Raw genomic sequence first — 19,319 nt, forward strand, 5'->3', positions numbered from 1 at the left:
ACTCTCCAGATTATTCCAGTTCCTGACCACTCTAAGACTAAAGAAATACTTCATAACATCCCTATGACTCATCTGGGTTTTCAGTTTCCAATTGTGTCCCCTTGTTTCTGTATCCCATCTCTGAAATATTCGATCCTTGTCCACCTTGTCAATGCCTCTTAGTATTTTATACGTTGTTATCATGTCCCCTCTATCCCTCCTATCCTCTAGTGTCATCAGGTTGAGTTCCCTTAACCTCTCCTCATAAGACATACCCTTCAGTTCCGGGACTAATCGTGTTGCAAATTTTTGCACTTTCTCCAATTTCGTGACGTGTTTGGCTAAGTGAGGGTTCCATACTGGCGCTGCATATTCCAGCATACTCCTTATGTACACTGTGTACAATGTCGTGAATGACTCCTTACTCAGATGTCTAAACGCCAATCTCAGGTTTGCCAATCTCCCATAACCTGCAGCAGCTATTTGATTGATGTGTGCCTCAGGGGACATGTTCGTTATAATGCTTACCCCAAGATCCTTTTCTTTAACTGACGTTTGCAGTTGTTGGTTTCCAAACCTGTACTCCGTCTGCGGTCTTCTGTGTCCTTCCCCAATCTTCATGACCTTACATTACTGGGGTTAAGTGTGTGTGAGTGTACTCACCTATTTGTACTCACCTATTTGTGTGTGTGTGTGTATGTGTGTGTGTGTGTGTACTCACCTATTTATGGTTGCAGGGGTCGAGTTAAAGCTCCTGGCCCCGCCTCTTCACTGACTGCTACTAGATTCTCTCTCTCCCTGCTCCATGAGCTTTATCAAACCTCGTCTTAAAACTATGTATGGTTCCCGCCTCCACTACGTCACTTTCTAGGCTATTCCACGGCCTGACTACTCTATGACTGAAGAAATACTTCCTAACATCCCTTTGATTCATCCGAGTCTTCAACTTCCAATAGTGACCTCTGGTTTCTGTCCCATCTCTGGAACATCCAGTCTTTGGACTTTGTCCACCTTGTCTATTCCGTGCAGTATTTTATATGTCGTTATCATGTCTCCCCTGACCCTCCTGTCCTCCAGTGTAGTCAGGCAGATTTCCCTCAACATTTCTTCGTAGGACAATCCCCTTAGCTCTGGAACTAGTCTTGTTGCAAACTTTTGCACTTTCTCTAATTTATTGATGTGCTTAACCAGGTGTAGATTCCAAACTGGTGCTGCATACTCCAGCATGGGCCTGACGTAAATGGTATACAGAGTCTTGAACTTGAACGATTCCTTACTGAGGTATCGGAACGCTATCCGTAGGTTTGCCAGACGCCCGAATGCTGCAGCAGTTATCTGATTGATGTGCGCCTCAGGAGATGTGCTCAATGTTGTACTCACCCCCAGATCTTCTTCCTTGAGTGAGGTTTGCAGTCTTTGGCCATCTAGACTATATTGTGTCTGCGGTCTTCTTTGCCCTTCCCCAATATTCATGACTTTGCATTTGGCAGGGTTAAACTCAAGGAGCCAGTTGCTGGACCAGGCTTGTAGTCCAGGTCTCTTTCTAGTCCTGCCTGATCCTCATCCGATTTGATTCTTCTCATTAACTTCACATCATCTGCAAACAAGGACACTTTTGAGTCTATCCCTTCCGTTATGTCATTCACATATACCGAAAACAGCACAGGTCCTAGGACTGACCCCTGTGGAACCCATATTGTCACAGGTGCCCACTCTGACACCTCGTCACGTACCATGACTCGTTGTTGCCTCCCTGTCAGGTATTCTCTGATCCATTGCAGTGCCCTTCAAGTTTATGTGTGCCTGATACTCTAGCTTTTGCAGTAACCTCTTGTGAGGAACTCTGTCGAAGGCCTTCTTGCAGTCCTAAAAAATGCAGTCGATCCACCCCTCTCTCTTTTGTCTTACTTCTGTCACCTTGTCATAAAACTCCAGTAAGTTTGTGACAGAGGATTTTCCTTCCCTGAAACCGTGCTGGTTGTCGATTATACACTTGTTTCTTTCCAGGTGCTCCACCACACTCCTCCTGATGATCTTCTCCATGACTTTGCATACTATACACGTTAGTGACACAGGTCTGTAGTTTAATGCCTCATGTCTGTCTCCCTTTTTAAAAACTGGGACTACATTTTCCGTCTTCCATACCTCAGGGAGTTGCCCAGTTTCAATTGATGTGTTGAAGATCTTTGTTAATGGCACACACAGCATCTCTGCTTCCTCTCTGAGGACCCACGGAGAGATGTTGTTGGTCCCACCGCCTTTGAGATGTCAAGTTCACATAGCAGCTTCTTCACCTCCTCCTTGGTTATGTGTACCTCATCCAGCACTTGTTGTTGTACCCCCCTGTTCTGATTTCCTCGAGTCCTACTTGTTTCCACTGTAAATACTTCTTTAAATCTCGTGTTGAGCTCCTCACATACCTCTCGATCGTTTCTTGTGAACTCCCCATCACCCTTCCACAGTCTGATTACCTGGTCCTTGACTGTTGTTTTCCTCCTGATGTGGCTATACAACAGCTTCGAGTCAGACTTGACTTTCGATGCTATGTCATTTTCATATTGTCACTGAGCCTCCAGTCTTATCTGTGCATATTCGTTTCTGGCTCTTCGGCTAATCTCTTTATTTTCCTGAGTTCTCTGTCTTCTGTACCTTTTACATTCTCTAGTACACCTAGTTTTTGCCTCCCTACACCTTTGGGTGAACCAAGGACTCGTTCTGTTCTTCCCATTATTTCTGTTTCCCTTGGGAACAAACCTCTCCTCTGCCTCCTTGCATTTTGTTGTCACATAGTCCATCATTTCTTGTACTGGTTTTCCTGTCAGTTCTCTCTCCCACTGAATGTCTTGCAGGAAGTTCCTCATGCCTGATTAGTTCTCCCTTTTGTAGTTTGGTTTTTCCCATCCTATTCCTGCTACTCTCTCCACTTGAAGCTCAACTATGTAGTCGAAGCACAGAACCACATGATCACTAGCTCCTAGGGGCCTTTCATACATGATATCCTCGATGTCCGAGCTACTCAAGGTGAATACAAGGTCCAGTCTTGCTGGATCATCCTTACCTCTATCTCTTGTAGTGTCTCTAACATGTTGATGCATGAGGTTTTCCAGTACCACATCCATCATCTTGGCTCTCCATGTTTTGGGACCCCCATGGTGCTCCAGGTTTTCCCAGTCAATCTCCTTGTGATTAAAATCACCCCTAACTAGTAACTTTGCTCCCCCCATGTGAGCTCTTCTGACCACCTCGGCTAGTGTGTCGACCATTGCTCTGTTGGTCTCATTGTATTCTTCTCTTGGCCTCCTGCCATTCTGTGGTGGGTTGTACGTTACTGCAATTAACACCTTATGTCCCTCAGACTGGATTGTTCCTACTAGTAGTCCCTTTCGCCCGTGCCATCCATTCCTTCCGTTTTCTCAAAACCCCACTGGTTTTTAATGATCAGTGCAACTCCTACTCCCACACTCCTCCCTCTGTCTTTCCTGAGGATTTGATATCCGGGTGGAAAGATTGCATCTGTTATAATTCTGGTGAGTTTTGTTTCTGTGAGTGCTATTATGTCTGGGGATGTCTCCTCGATTCTTTCATGCCACTTCTCATACTTATTTGTTATTCCATCTGCATTTGTATACCACACCTTCAACTTCTTTTCTAAGACTGTGGTCTGGGGGATACATTGGGGTTGGGGAAGTGGGAGACCTGATAAGGATCTATGGGTGTTTGCTGTGGGGGTGAAGTTTGTAATGCAGTGGGCGGGGGCATTGGATATGGCATGGGTGTTTTGGTTTAGAATGTTTGGTTGCACTGGGGTTGACCTGGTTGGGGGTCTATAGGAAGTTGTGAGGGAGGCTGTATTTGATCTTCCTGGGTCTGGGATCTCCTGTCTGTCTCCTCCATCTACTCTCTTTCCTCCTTTTGCCTTTGTTCCATCTCTCTCAGGTTCTGCCTTTCTTCTTGTGTTCTGTTGTGGTCAAGATACACCTTCTGGTATGTCGGCATGTCCCTTAATCCTGCTTTCTCCTGCAGGATCCTGTTCTGAGTCGATTCTGCCTTGAAAGTCACTTTCACTGGCCAGGTTCTTCTTCTTGCAAACCCCCCTATTCTCCGAAAATTTTCCAGCTGGGTCATGTCATCTTCTCCTATTGCTTTTATGATGCTTTCAATTGCGCTTTTTCCCCTTGTTTTCTTGCTTCATATGTTTGCCCTTCAACTTCCTGGATCCCATACACAATGACTGACCTCCCCCTTTCATTCTCCCACTGCATATCCTTATGTATCCATTCATTCAATTTAATTTCCTCCATTGCAGCTTTCCTTTCTTCAGTTTCACTATCTATTGTACTTGGGCCCAGGGAAAGCCTTCTCGGCTTTCCCTGGGCACTACTGTGGTCTGTTAGGGCCTCCACATATGGCTTAGCTCTTTCATTTACTACAGTCCCCTCTGATAGAGCTTCTTCATGCAGTTCCCCCTTCTTTTCCTATGGTCCCCTTATTTGTGACTGAGGTAGCAGTCTCTGATGTCATTCCCAAAATGTTCTTTAGTTCTTTAGGCTGTTTCAGATTTTTCAGTTCCTCTTCTAATCTCTGTATCCTAGCCTCTGCTGCTATGACTTGCATCTCCCACTTCTTGCTTTCCATATCTATCATTTCTTCCATTCTCATGCTGAGTTCTTCTAGTTTCTTTTCCCATTCATGTTCCCTTTTTGTGAGTTCTGCTGCCCAATCTTCCTTTGCAGATTCATCCTCCTGTCCCTTGGTTTTGCTTCTTGCTCTCTGGCAACCCATGTTTTTTTTTTATTTTGATTGCCTCAGAATGGAAAACTTAAGTAATTCTGTGTGTTAGGTTAGTAGTGTGTTTGTCAGAGTGAGGGGGGGAGGTAGAGGAGGAACTGTGGATAGTGGCTATATGGGAGAGGGGTGGGGAGAGGGATTTCGGGGAATATGGGAAGTGAGAAAGAGGGAGAAGCAAGGGGGAGAATGGGAGAGAGAGGGGGGGAAAGAGGGAGAGGTGGGGAGGAGGAGGGTGAATGAGAGAGGGGGGATCAGGTGAACGAGTGAGAGGTTGGTGGGGGAGGGGGGGAGTGTATGCGGGAGTCTGGATATGTGTGTGTGTGTATGTGTGTGTGTGTGTGTGTTTGTGTGTGTGTATGTGTGTGTGTGTGTGTGTGTGTGTGTGTGTGTGTGGAATTATGTGTGGGTTTACTGTCTGAAAAGTAGGTGGAATTGTGCGTTGGAGTGTTATGTGGAGTCTCAGTGGTCCCTTACCTTACCACACCTCTTGTGACCTGACCCCCACCCTCCTGTGACTTGACCCGCACCTACTTACAATGCTGCCCTCTATGCTTTTACTACCACCTAGGCTTATAGTAACTTTCTCGCCTTGTTCCATAGATTACCAATTACTATTCCTTATTGAATACTTGAGTGCCTATTCTTTATCGTGCTAGGAGAGTTGGACCGTTCACAATCAGCTTGGCGATTAATTGGAACCCGAAACCCAACACCCGATCAACCACGCATAGGTGAATATAGTACTTGCAATGCAGCTGTAGCAGCCTGTAGATTGTCCAGCTCGATGTGACGTCAGGACATAGATCCACCTCATTTTCTTCTCGTTACATAATGTACCCTATTCACTGTATATCTTTCACTGGTCACACATTTGTTTCACTTTATTATCTTTCTTGGGTGACAAGTGACAATGTCGCCTGAGCACACACACTAGCCTGCCCACTCTGAATGCGCCACCCCCTTTCACTTTCTAGATCACTTACAAAATTGTGGCTCTCCCCACACTTATGTGGCTCAGGTAGATTGTAAATCGCTTCAAGGATTGTTCACTACCCTAACATACTTAGCAACCCTTGCAGTACACTTGGGTAGCCCTCAAAAACACTTATATTCGCAGAGCACGGAAGGCTTGACTCGCGCACGCGGTGTGTGTGTGTGTGTGTGTGTGTGTGTGTACTCACCTAATTGTACTCACCTAATTGTGGTTGCAGGGGTCGAGACTCAGCTCCTGGCCCTGCCTCTTCACTGATCGCTACTAGGTCCTCTCTCTCTCTGCTTCCTGAGCTGCATCATACCTCTTCTTAAAACTATGTATGGTTCCTGCCTCCACTACTTCACTTGTTAGGCTATTCCACTTTCTGACGACTCTATGACTGAAGAAATACTTCCTAACATCCCTATGACTCGTCTGAGTCTTCAGCTTCCAATTGTGACCCCTTGTTTCTGTGTCCCCTCTCTGGAACAACCTGTCTCTGTCAACTTTATCTATTCCACATAGTATTTTGTATGTCGTTATCATGTCTCCCCTGACCCGCCTGTCCTCCAATGTCGTCAGTTCGATTTCCCTCAACCTTTCTTCGAGGTACATACCCCTCAGCTCCGGAACTAGACTTGTTGCAAACCTTTGCACTTTCTCTAATTTCTTGACGTCTTTGCCAAGGTGTCGGTTCCAAACTGGAGCTGCATACTCCAGTATGGGCCTGTTCTACACAGTGTACAGTGTCTTTAACGATTCCTTACTAAGGTATCGGAACACTATTCTCAGGTTTGCCAGGCGCCCGTATGCTGCAGCAGTTATCTGGTTGATGTGTGCCTCCAGAGACATGCTCGGTGCTATGGCCACCCCAAGATCTTTCTCCTTGAGCGAGGTTTGCAGTCCTTGGCCACCTAATCTATACTCTGTCTGCGGTCTTGTTTGCCATTCTCCGATCTTCATGACTTTGCATTTGGCAGGGTTGAATTCAAGGAGCCAGTTGCTGGACCACGTGTTCAGCCTGACCAGGTCTCTTTGAAGTCCTGCCTGGTCCTCATCTGATTTAATTCTCCTCATTAACTTCACATCATCTGCGAACAGGGACACCTCTGAGTCTATCCCTTCCATCATGTCATTCAAATATTCCCGAAATAGCACTGGTCCTAGGACCGACCCCTGCGGGACCCCGCTCGTCACAGGTGCCCACTGTGATACCTCATCCCGTACCATGACTCGTTGTTGCCTCCCTGTCAGGTACTCTCTGATCCATTGCAGTGCCCTTCCTGTTATATGCGCCTGATCCTCTAGTTTCTGCACTAGTCTCTTGCGAGGAACTGTGTCGAAGGCCTTCTTGCAGTCCAAGAAAATGTAATCAGCCCACCCCTCTCTCTCTCTCTCGTGTCGCACTTCTGTAACTTTGTCACAGCACTCTAGAAGGTTTGTGACACAGGATTTGCCTTCCATGAATCCGTGTTGGTTTTCGTTTATAATCTTATTCCGTTCCAGGTGCTCCACCACTCTCCTCCTGATAATCTTCTCCATGACTTTGCATACTATACAGGTCAGTGACACTGGTCTGTAATTTAGTGCCTTTTTTCTGTCTCCTTTTTTAAAAATGGGAACTACATTTGCGGTCTTCAATACCTCATGTAGTTGAACATTAAAATGGTATAAAATACCGACAGGTTGTTAGGTAAGACACATATGCAACAGTTAGATATCTTTGTTTCGAAACGTTTCGCCTACACAGTAGGCTTCTTCCCTCAAGACTGAGGGACTGACCACCTCGAAACTTCAAGGGTGATGGACTGATCACATCGTCTTCAAGTCTCATCTGCTTCTATCAACGTTTCTGTACTCGACTGAAGAAGCCTACTGTGTAGGCGAAACGTTTCGAAATAAAGATACCTAACTGTTGCATATGTGTCTTACCTAACAACCTGTCGGTATTTTATACCATTTTAATGTTCAATCTGTCAGACACTGCAACACAAGGGTATCTTGGTACAGACCTGAAATCAACTTCGACAACCTCTACTAGTGAGAACGGCTGGATTTGAGAGGGACCTGAACTCCCAACATCTGCGTTCTACTAGCGACCTACGTCTCACCTCCTGGCGCTATATAAGGCTCCATCCTGTCACTTCAACTCAATATTGTTTCATACTATGGAACAATGCTCTTCTCAAGACTGAGGGACTGACCACCTCAAAACTTCAAGGGTGATGGACTGTTCACATCGTCTTCAAGTCTCATCTGCTTCTATCAACGTTTCTGTACTCGACTGAAGAAGCCTACTGTGTAGGCGAAACGTTTCGAAATAAAGATACCTAACTGTTGCATATGTGTCTTACCTAACAACCTCATGTAGTTGCCCAGTTTCAAGGGATGTGTTGAAGATTGTGGTTAATTGCACACACAGTATATCTGCTCCCTCCCTGTGGAGCAACGGGGAGATGTTGTCCGGTCCCATTGCCTTTGATGTATCAAGGTCACTTGTGGTCAGTTGTATGCATATCGTCCAGCGCCTGTTGGTCTATTCCCTGTTGGTGTCCCTCTCTGTCCTGTCTTCCCAGAGTCCTTCCTGTCTCCACTGTGAATACTTCCTTAAATCTCCTGTTGAGCTCCTCGCATACCTCTTGATCGTTTCTTGTGAGTTCTCCACCTTCTTTCCTCAACCTGATCACCTGGTCTTTGACTGTCGTCTTTCTCCTGATGTGGCTAAACAGCAGTTTCGGGTCAGACTTGGCTTTCGATGCTATGTCACATTTTCGTACTGTCGCTGGGCATCCCTCCTTATCTGTGCATATTCATTTCTGGCTCTTCGACTGATCTCCTTGTTTTCCTGGGTCCTTTGCCTTCTATACCTCTTTCATTCTCTAATGCACTTAGTTTTTGCTTCCCTGCACCTTTGGGTAAACCAAGGACTCGCTTTGGTCTTCGTATTGTTTCTGTTGCCCTTGGGAACAAACCTTTCCTCTGCTTCCTTACATTTTGTTGTTATATACTCCATCATTTCATTTACTGTCTTTCCTACCATTTCTCTGTCCCACTGCACCTCCTGCAGGAAGTTCCTCATACCTGTGTAGTCCCCCCTTTTGTAGTTTGGCTTTTCCCATTCGACTCCTGTTACCCTGTCCACCTGTAACTCTACTATGTAATCAAAACTCAGGACTACGTTGTCACTAGCTCCGAGGGACCTCTCATATGTGATGTCATCAAGTGTGTGTGTGTGTAATCACCTAGTTGTAGTTGCAGGGGTCGATTTATAGATCCTGGACCCGCCTCTTCACTGGCTGCTACTGGGTCACTCTCTCTCTGCACCATGAGCTTATCATACCTCTGCTTAAAGCTATGAATGGATCCTGCCTCCACTACATCGTTTCCAAAACTACTCCACTTCCTGACTACTCTGTGACTGAAGAAATATTTCCTAACATCCCTGTGATTCATCTGTTTCTTCAGTTTCCAACTGTGTCCCCTTGTTGCTGCGTCCCATCTCTGGAACATTCTGTCTCTGTCCACTTTGTAAATTCCTCTCAGTATTTTATATGTCGTTATCAAGTCTCCCCCTATCTGTCCTGTCCTCCAGTGTCGTCAGGTCGATTTCCCTTAACCTCTCATAGTAGGGCATACCACTTAGCTCTGGGACTAGTCTTGTTTGCAAACCTTTGCACTTTCCCTAGTTTCTTTACGTGCTTGGCTAGATATGGGTTCTAAACTGGTGCTGGGTGCTCCAACATGGGCCTAACGTACACAGTGTACAGGGCCCTGAACGATTCCTTATTAAGATGGTTGAATGCTGTTCTTAGGTTTGCTAGGCGCCCATATGCTGCAGCAGTTATTTGGTTGATATGCGCCTCAGGAGATGTGCCTGGTGTTATACTCACCCCAAGATCTTTTTCCTTGAGTGAGGTTTGTAGTCTCTGGCCCCCTAGAATGTACTCCATATGCGGTCTTCTTTGCCCTTTTCTAATCTTCATAGCTTTGGACTTGGTGGTTGTACTCCAGGAGCCAATTGCTGGACCAGGCCTGCAGCCTGTTTAGAGCCCTTTTTAGTTCTGCCTGGTCCTCGTCCGATTGAATTCTTCTCATCAACTTCACATCTTCTGCAAACAGGGACACTTCGGAGTCTATTCCTTCCGTCATGTCGTTCACAAATACCAGAAACAACACCGGTCCTAGAATTGACCTCTGTGCAACCCCACTCATCACAGGCACCCACTCGCTGATGTCTTACTGACAGGTATTCCCTGATCCATAGTAGTGCATTCCCTGTTATCCCTGCTTGGTCCTCCAGTTTTTGCACTAATCTTACAGTCCAGCAAAATGCAATCTACCCACCCCTCTCTCCCTTGTCTTACTGCTGTCACCCTGCCATAGAACTTCAGTAGGTTTGTAATACAGGATTTCCCATTCCTGAAACCGTGTCGGCTGCTGTTGATAAACTCATTTCTTACTAGGCCTTGCACCATTCTTCTCCTGATAACCTTCTTCATGACTTTGCATAATATACACGTAAGTTACACTGGTCTATAGTTTAGTGCTTCTTGTCTGTCTCCTTTTTTTAAAAACTGGGACTACATTTGCTGTCTTCCATACCTCTGGTGATCTCCCTGTTTCGACAAATGTGTAGAATATTGTTGTTAAGGGTACACATAGCGTCTCTGCTCCCTCTCTCAGGACCCATAGAGAGAGATTATCCGGCCCCATTGCCTTTGAGTTTTGTGTGTGTGTGTGTGTGTGTGTACTCACCTAGTTGTACTCACCTAGTTGAGGTTGCGGGGGTCGAGTCCGAGCTCCTGGCCCCGCCTCTTCACTGATCGCTACTAGGTCACTCTCCCCGAGCCGTGAGCTTTATCATACCTCTGCTTAAAGCTATGTATGGATCCTGCCTCCACTACATCGCTTCCCAAACTATTCCACTTACTGACTACTCTGTGGCTGAAGAAATACTTCCTAACATCCCTGTGATTCATCTGTGTCTTTAGCTTCCAACTGTGTCCCCTTGTTACTGTGTCCAATCTCTGGAACATCCTGTCTTTGTCCACCTTGTCAATTCCCCTCAGTATTTTGTATGTCGTTATCATGTCCCCCCTATCTCTCCTGTCCTCCAGTGTCGTCAGGTTGTGTGTGTGTGTGTGTGTGTGTGTGTGTGTGTGTGTGTGTGTGTGTGTGTGTGTGTGCGTGTATGTGTGTGCGTGTATGTGTGTGTGTGTGTGTGTGTATGTGTGTGTGTGTGTGTGTGTGTGCGTGTGTGAGTGTACACTAATATAATAAGCACTAGTTAGTGGCATAATGTTGCCATATCGAGGATACAAAATAACACAGATTTCGGCAGACTAATAACAATGAGTAAATGAACACTAGAGCTGCCATAAATATGGACATAAGTGCTCATCAGTGACCTTGATTATTAAGAAGCATTATCATAATATTCACTAGTAATGCTTTTTTATCATATATAGTATATATATATATATATATATATATATATATATATATATATATATATATATATATATATATATATATATATATACAAGTGGAATAGAATTCTTCCTCTGTAAGCCATGCGTGTCGTAAGAGGCGACTAAAATGCCGGGAGCAAGGGGCTAGTAACCCCTTCACCTGTATATATTACTAAATTTAAAAGGAGAAACTTTAGTTTTTTCTTTAGGGCCACCCCAGAACTCGTTTAAAATTAAGTCCTTTCTAAAATTTTCTCTTATACGTTTAAAGATATATTTTTTTCATTAATATTGGTGTAAAAATTTATAATTTTGCAACAAAAGAATCTTAGAAAATTTACCTAACCTTATTATAACAAGCGTAATTTATTTTAGCCTAACCCAACTAAATATATTTTAGATTTGTTTACAATAATTTAATACTAAACAAACACAGTGAAATATATTTTTTTCGTTAGGTTCAGAATGATTTTGGCGAAATTATTGCATACACAAATTTTCGCTTGTCCTATATGGCAAGATGGGCGTTGCTAAATGGCAAGATCGCAAGTTCTGCCCATTCGGCACGACATATATATATATATATATATATATATATATATATATATATATATATATATATATATATATATATATATATATGTCGTGCCGAATGGGCAGAACTTGCGATCTTATCTTAAATAGCAACACTCATCTTGCCATATAGGACAAGTGAAAATTTGTGTATGCAATAATTTCGCCAAAATGATTCTGAACCTAACGAAAAAAATATATTTCACTGTGTTTGTTCAGTATTAAATTATTGTACACATATCTAAAATATATTTAGTTGGGTTAGGCTAAAATAAATTGTTCTTGTTATAATAAGGTTATGTAAGTTTTCTAAGTTCTTTTTGGTGCAAAATTAAAACTTTTTACATCAACATTAATGAAAAAAATATATCTTTAAACGTATAAGAGAAAATTTTAGAAAGGACTTAATTTTAAATGAGTTCTTGCTAATTGACCAATTTTACATATTCGGCACGACATATATATATATATATATATATATATATATATATATATATATATATATATATATATATATATATATATATATATATATATATATGTATATGTATAGGGTGCACCTCTGGTGTAAATTGCGGGACCTATAGCCTCGGAGTAGTGGACAAAAAGGCTTGAAGGATGGCTACAAAGATGGCATATACAGTACATGAGGTGTGAGAGATGCATGTCTAGTACATATTTTTACATGTTTGTCACTGATTATAATGCGAAAATCTCATCCAGCTCGTCAGAGCTGGGGCACGTGCCCAAAATACAGCAGGCATTACCCCTCTGAACAGTCGCACTGAGTCGCTGGAACAGAAAAGTAGTTGCCCTGGGATCCCTAATTACCCTAATGAGTCTTTTGCCTAGCTCCTTAAGGAACTTAGATGCACACTTTCCCAATGAGCCAAGGGTCTCTGAGCCTATGGGAACAAGCATATAATGATGGGCAAGTTCTCCATATTTTCTAGACTTTCGGGACCCTCTGAAGCTGGCGGCTGCCCCTCCTTCTTCCCTGGTGTATTGGAGATAGGTATCAGCCAAGGTAGATGGACATGTGTAGTCCCACAACACCTGCTTACCGTCTGTCCAGGCTTGAAGGGTGATACCATCTGGATGCTTTCGGTTGCCATCAGATCTGTATAGCTGGGGTGGCTCCCTTACTGCTGGGCATCCGGCTGTTGAGAGGCTCCACTTGATAATGTTATTAACTTCGTCATGTCTTGTAATCTTTCCCTCGGACTTACGGCACACAAGACCATGGTACCGAAATCGGTCTGCTGTTTTACTACCACAAAAACGCCTGTGTTCGGCGAGAATAGGGGCGGCAAGTCGAAGGGCAACACCAATGCGGATGGTCTGTGGGTCGAGGCGTGTGCTAAGGCTAAAGTTGGGAACAGCCAAAAGAAAGTCCCCTGCATAAAGAGCTCTCACTGCCAGGAGGTGGGCTCTATCCTTCCCTGACACACCCTGAAGCATTGTGGAAGCTATATTTCCACTATTGGGCCATCCCAGTGCGGCTGTTTGTAGTTGTTGGGGGGACCAGGTCTGGTTTCAGAGCCCGTTAGATTATCCCAGATCATGGCTCCGTCAATGAACTTTTAGTCCTGGACTCCAATTTTGTTCCTAAGATGTTCAGGGAGAATCGCTGCTACAAGCCCTCTGGATGCAACGCATGAGGACAGAAAAGCAGGTAGTGCAATCTGTAATGACTTGCGGACACCAATGCCTCCTAGTCTGGCTGGAAGTGTAGCTTGATTCCACTGCCTGTCTTCTAGAGTAAGGTAAAGTACTTTCGTAAAAATCTCATTCAGGATACTGGCATATTCCTGCAGTATAGGGTTATCATATGAAGGTGCACATCTTAGGAAATACGTCAACCTGGGCAGACTCAAGCACTTAGTGAGAAGGTACAAGGCATCTTGGGTGTCAAGATTGTCTATTCGTTGTTCCATTCTCCTCAACTCTCCCAATTTCTTCCTGAGAATTGTGTCAATGGCATCGCTTCTCAGAGGTGCTCCAAGCAAAACGCTATTTGTGGGGGCAATGACTGATGCTCCTGGTAGTTTGTATCTCACTGCATTTATCACTTGTTGACTGACAGATGATTTCACATTTGGATTTATTCAGGATGAGATGCATTTCCTGTCCCCGTGTCATTACCTGTGTAAGATCATCTAGGAAGGACTCCTTTGTACCTGCTAGTGTGCCATTATCCAGGAACCAGATATTGAGCTCGCTTGTCAGACTGTGACTTTCCTAATCGCTATACAGAAGAGAAATGGTGCAAAAGGATCCCCTTGCTAGACACCCTCTGATGATGTGATTTCATGCTTTCCAAACAGGAGCATTGATTTCTTGCTATATCCAACTGAAACAAAAGGGAAGAGACCATGAAAATGTTCTTGTACCGCTGCTAATACCACGTCTCTTTTCAGGAGATTAAATGCATATATATATATATATATATATATATATATATATATATATATATATATATATATATATTAGTGCCCACAAACGAGTGGTATTGATCAATAACAACATTGCGACTAGTCAAGGACTCGAACCCATGCTGCTTTGGCCTGCCTCATGGTGGGTGAAAACTCATGAAGCCTTAATCCACTAGGCCATGCATTGTATGGTCCATTGTATGGTCCAGTGGATAAAGGCGTCATGAGTTTTCGCCCACCATTAGGCAGGCCAAAGTAGCATGGGTTCGAGTCCTTGGCTAGTCGCAATGTTGTTATTGATACATATATACATATATTTGTTTTATAAAATAGCTTATAGCTCTCATTTCGTTCTTATACATTTACCAGTTTCACTCATTTGATTTTTTTTTTACCTTCCAGGACGAGAAGAATCAGATCCTTACAACGAACGTATGGCTGAATTTTGTGAGTATGTTTTACACTTTTTTTTAAATGTGTATATGTATATAGGAGATATTCAACGTCATCAAAATTTTTTTTCCCTTAATATGGGTTAAGAAATAAATCTTTAGAATTCAATTCAATTTAATTCAATTCAAGTGTATTCTCTATAAGGTTTACAATGTGGGGTTTACATTATTATTATAATCAAAAGGAAGCGCTAAGCCACAAGTGTGGGGTTTACAGGTTTTGGGTATTGTGGGGTTTACATGTTATAAAATACTAATTACAGAGGGGGCCACTAGGACACCTAGCATGGCTAGGCATTTCGGGCAGACTTAGATTAATTCTTAACATTAAATAATAGGCTTATATGCGGGAGTCATCAACCAGGAAGAATTGACGCAAGACAGCAGTCATAAATTAGTTTAAATTCATTCATGTTAGCGAGAATCGTAAGAAATTTCGTAGTAACTCTCGTTATATTATCCATTTTTAAATATTTTTCATTATAGAACACAGAGGATAACATAATTTAGGTGACATTCAGAAAATAATTTCTGACAGACTTTATGTGAATCAAAGAAAGTAACCCACAATTTATATAGTGCACATTTAATTGGAAAATGTATGACCAGAAAAGACATTACTAATTTTTTTTTATTTAAAACTTCATGTACAAATATATATAGGTACATATATCAATATGTTACATTGACACTGGTGATGAGCAATAAACATTCACTACACAATCTTCTGAATAAGCACATACATAAAGACATTAAAATAAAATGAACATAACCTATAGACTGCTTTTACGTACGTTGTTTCACAAGTACACAAGTATACAAGTACACAAGTACACAAGGTTCATAAAGTGGAACTTACTCAGTATTGCTTACACTCACCCCCCCCCCCACCAATGAATACATTGTACATTCCCCTGCTACTTAAAATTAAAAAATGACTTGAACAAGGATAACATCAATAACACAATATATAAACACATAACAATCCAGGCACCACCTGCCATACTATTTACAAGTTTTTAAAACATCACAATTCAAGAAGGAATAAAGGGATAATATTAAAGGCCACAAAACGGCTATAAATATAACTCCTAAATTACACTCTCAACACAATAATAATTCACCAAGCTTAATGATAATCACCCATAATACAACTCGCAACTAATTACACAAGACCTACAAATGCATTATTAAGAAACCTGTGCTGCAACAGGTGACCCATCATCCCTCCCCCCACTCACACAACACAGGTGACCCATCATCCCTCCCCCCACTCACACAACACAGGTGACCCATCATCCCTCCCCCCACTCACACAACACAGGTGACCCATCATCCCTCCCCCCACTCACACAACACAGGTGACCCATCATCCCTCCCCCCACTCACACAACACAGGTGACCCATCATCCCTCCCCCCACTCACACAACACAGGTGACCCATCATCCCTCCCCCCACTCACACAACACAGGTGACCCATCATCCCTCCCCCCACTCACACAACACAGGTGACCCATCATCCCTCCCCCACTCACACAACACAGGTGACCCATCATCCCTCCCCCCACTCACACAACACAGGTGACCCATCATCCCTCCCCCCACTCACACAACACAGGTGACCCATCATCCCTCCCCCCACTCACACAACACAGGTGACCCATCATCCCTCCCCCCACTCACACAACACAGGTGACCCATCATCCCTCCCCCACTCACACAACACAGGTGACCCATCATCCCTCCCCCCACTCACACAACACAGGTGACCCATCATCCCTCCCCCCACTCACACAACACAGGTGACCCATCATCCCTCCCCCCACTCACACAACACAGGTGACCCATCATCCCTCCCCCCACTCACACAACACAGGTGACCCATCATCCCTCCCCCCACTCACACAACACAGGTGACCCATCATCCCTCCCCCCACTCACACAACACAGGTGACCCATCATCCCTCCCCCACTCACACAACACAGGTGACCCATCATCCCTCCCCCCACTCACACAACACAGGTGACCCATCATCCCTCCCCCCACTCACACAACACAGGTGACCCATCATCCCTCCCCCCACTCACACAACACAGGTGACCCATCATCCCTCCCCCCACTCACACAACACAGGTGACCCATCATCCCTCCCCCACTCACACAACACAGGTGACCCATCATCCCTCCCCCCACTCACACAACACAGGTGACCCATCATCCCTCCCCCCACTCACACAACACAGGTGACCCATCATCCCTCCCCCCACTCACACACACACATTGAAAACTAGCCCCATCACTAATCTGAATAATCATGACATTAATTATCCTCAATTTAGGAATATCATGACACATGTCACTTGAGGAAAGAGAATTTACAACACGGATGGTACAAGACTACCAAAATCACAATACCTTAAATAAGATTAATACAATGTGAACATCACATATCAAAACACATGTATACAACTACCGATAAAGTTGGAATTGCCGTTAATGACTTAAACTTATTACACATTAATTACCCCCCCTCACCCCAAAATAATATGACCGTTATCACCAACTTGTTGACTTACATCCTAACTTGACATATATGAATAAACCTAAGTGGTAATTATATAAGTATTGGTGAAACAGTAACACCAAAGACATTACATTTAATAACAAATATTAACATAAGGGAAACATGACCAAGTCTTACACATTGACACTTCAACCAGGTTAAGATACACATCTATTGCTTAACAATTCCAGGAATATTGCCACAATGAAGTTCAACCAATCCTTAATCACAACAGCGTAACTAAGGCGCACGCAGGCGCAGACAGCCACAACTGTGTATGTGCCGTTACACATCCCATACGCTCAGGTTCATACACATTCGCACGTTACATTATTCCAACTCTCTCGCCACACTAAAGTCGCGCACATTCTTTGCAACTGTCAACCCCAAGGAGGCGACCCCGTTTCTACCCCTGACATCACCTTCCTACAGTAGCATTTACCATCCCTACCCTGCCCCTCCCACCTGATTTACAAATCTAATAAAACCTCTAACGTAAGTTCTCTATATCCCTCTGAGAAAGCCAGCTCCCACCTTAACCCATAAATTTCCCTGTTACAGCACAACGTTTTATAAAACGTAACTGCTAAAACCCGCCTCTTCACCTCACTAACCCCTTTTCCCCTCATTCCCCAAGATATGTATATATAATCTACCATAATGTACCCCACAGCCCTAATGATACTCTCATCCAATCCCCCCACGTCAAGACTTAAAGCTCTCAGAACAGAAATTCCTTTACCCCCAATCTTACGGAGTACTCTACTCAACCAACCCCTGACGCTACCCATCCCCTCACAAAAATATACATGAAACGCCGACTCCTCACCTGCACATATTCCACACACACCCACCTCAACCACACGTCTATCCCTCAGAACCGTACCTGACGGCAAAATCCCGTGCAGAAAACGATACATTACGTCACGTGCTCGTGGTTGTAACCTCATCCTACTTAACCTATTCCATATACTTCCCCATGTATACATGGGGAAAATTCCCTCTACAGGCGCCACAACCCTCCCCACCAACAATCGACACATCGCACCTATTTTGACCTTCCCCGGATCTCGAGCCCACGCCAAAGCCCTCAAAACAGTTTCACACACCAGCAACTCCACTGCGGAATACATTCGTTTCAATCTTTCATGGATCCTGACAATACCCCCCCCTCCACCCACACCTTCCCTCACCACCTCCCTTTTAATAAAGACACATTTGACCCTCCTCTTTAAGTCCAGCAAACCCAACCTCCCCTGCCGCACAGGTAACATTACCATGTCACTTTTAAGCCAATCGCATCCCGAGCCCCACAAGAATTTAAAAACCCTCCTAAGTATGTCCGCTATCGCCGTCAGTGTTAATGGGAACACGGCCGCCACGTGCCATACCTTACTATACAATAAGGCAATGGCCTGCTGTAAAAGGGTCAAATGATAAGGCCTCAATGCAACCAATCGCCCCTGAATGCTATCCACCAACCTAATCGAGTTTTCCCTGCGCGCTACATCCAGATCGTCTGCATAGATAAGACCACAAATTTTTCACAAATTCACCCGCCTCCCCACCACTGAACTACCCCACTGAACCCTCCCAGCCCAAGCTCCTAACCCCATGACCATGGACTTTTCAGAATTCACTCTCATACCAGTTGCATCGGAGAACAATTGTACTACCCGATCCAAGGTATCCATTGACATCCCTCCCTAACCAGAACAGTAGTGTCATCAACATACCCTATTAAGACTGGCCAAACCCTCCCAGTTCTACTCCCTTCACCCCCCCCTATTGCACATACGCTTCTCCATCATCCTATAAAAGGGGTCCTGTATGCATGCAAATAAAAGTTGTGACATAGGGCACCCCTGTCGAAGTCCCCTTTCCATTACAATCTTCCCACCCACTCTCCCATTAATCTGTACCCTCGCCATTGCACCGAGATACAAAGCATCTACCCATCCCACTATTTCTTCTCCAAACCCCTGTCCCCTGAGGATGGCTCTCAATGCCTCTCGTTCCACTCTGTCATATGCACCCTGCCAGTCTAAAGCCACCAAACCCCCCCTCCTCCCCCTTTTGCTTC

General features: G+C 44.2%; 1 protein-coding gene across 1 annotated transcript in view; it reads left to right on the forward strand.

The window, feature by feature from the left end:
• The window catches only part of LOC128706526 (neuronal acetylcholine receptor subunit alpha-7-like), a 1,070,503-nt gene that overhangs the window by 452,041 nt on the left and 599,143 nt on the right, over positions 1–19,319 (forward strand). The window contains exon 3 of the mRNA XM_070087766.1: positions 14,622–14,666. Within this exon, the coding sequence (XP_069943867.1) occupies positions 14,622–14,666 (45 nt within the window). The remainder of the gene's footprint in view (positions 1–14,621; positions 14,667–19,319) is intronic.

Source organism: Cherax quadricarinatus, chromosome 2, assembly GCF_038502225.1.
Source record: "Cherax quadricarinatus isolate ZL_2023a chromosome 2, ASM3850222v1, whole genome shotgun sequence".
Classification (NCBI taxonomy): domain Eukaryota; kingdom Metazoa; phylum Arthropoda; class Malacostraca; order Decapoda; family Parastacidae; genus Cherax; species Cherax quadricarinatus.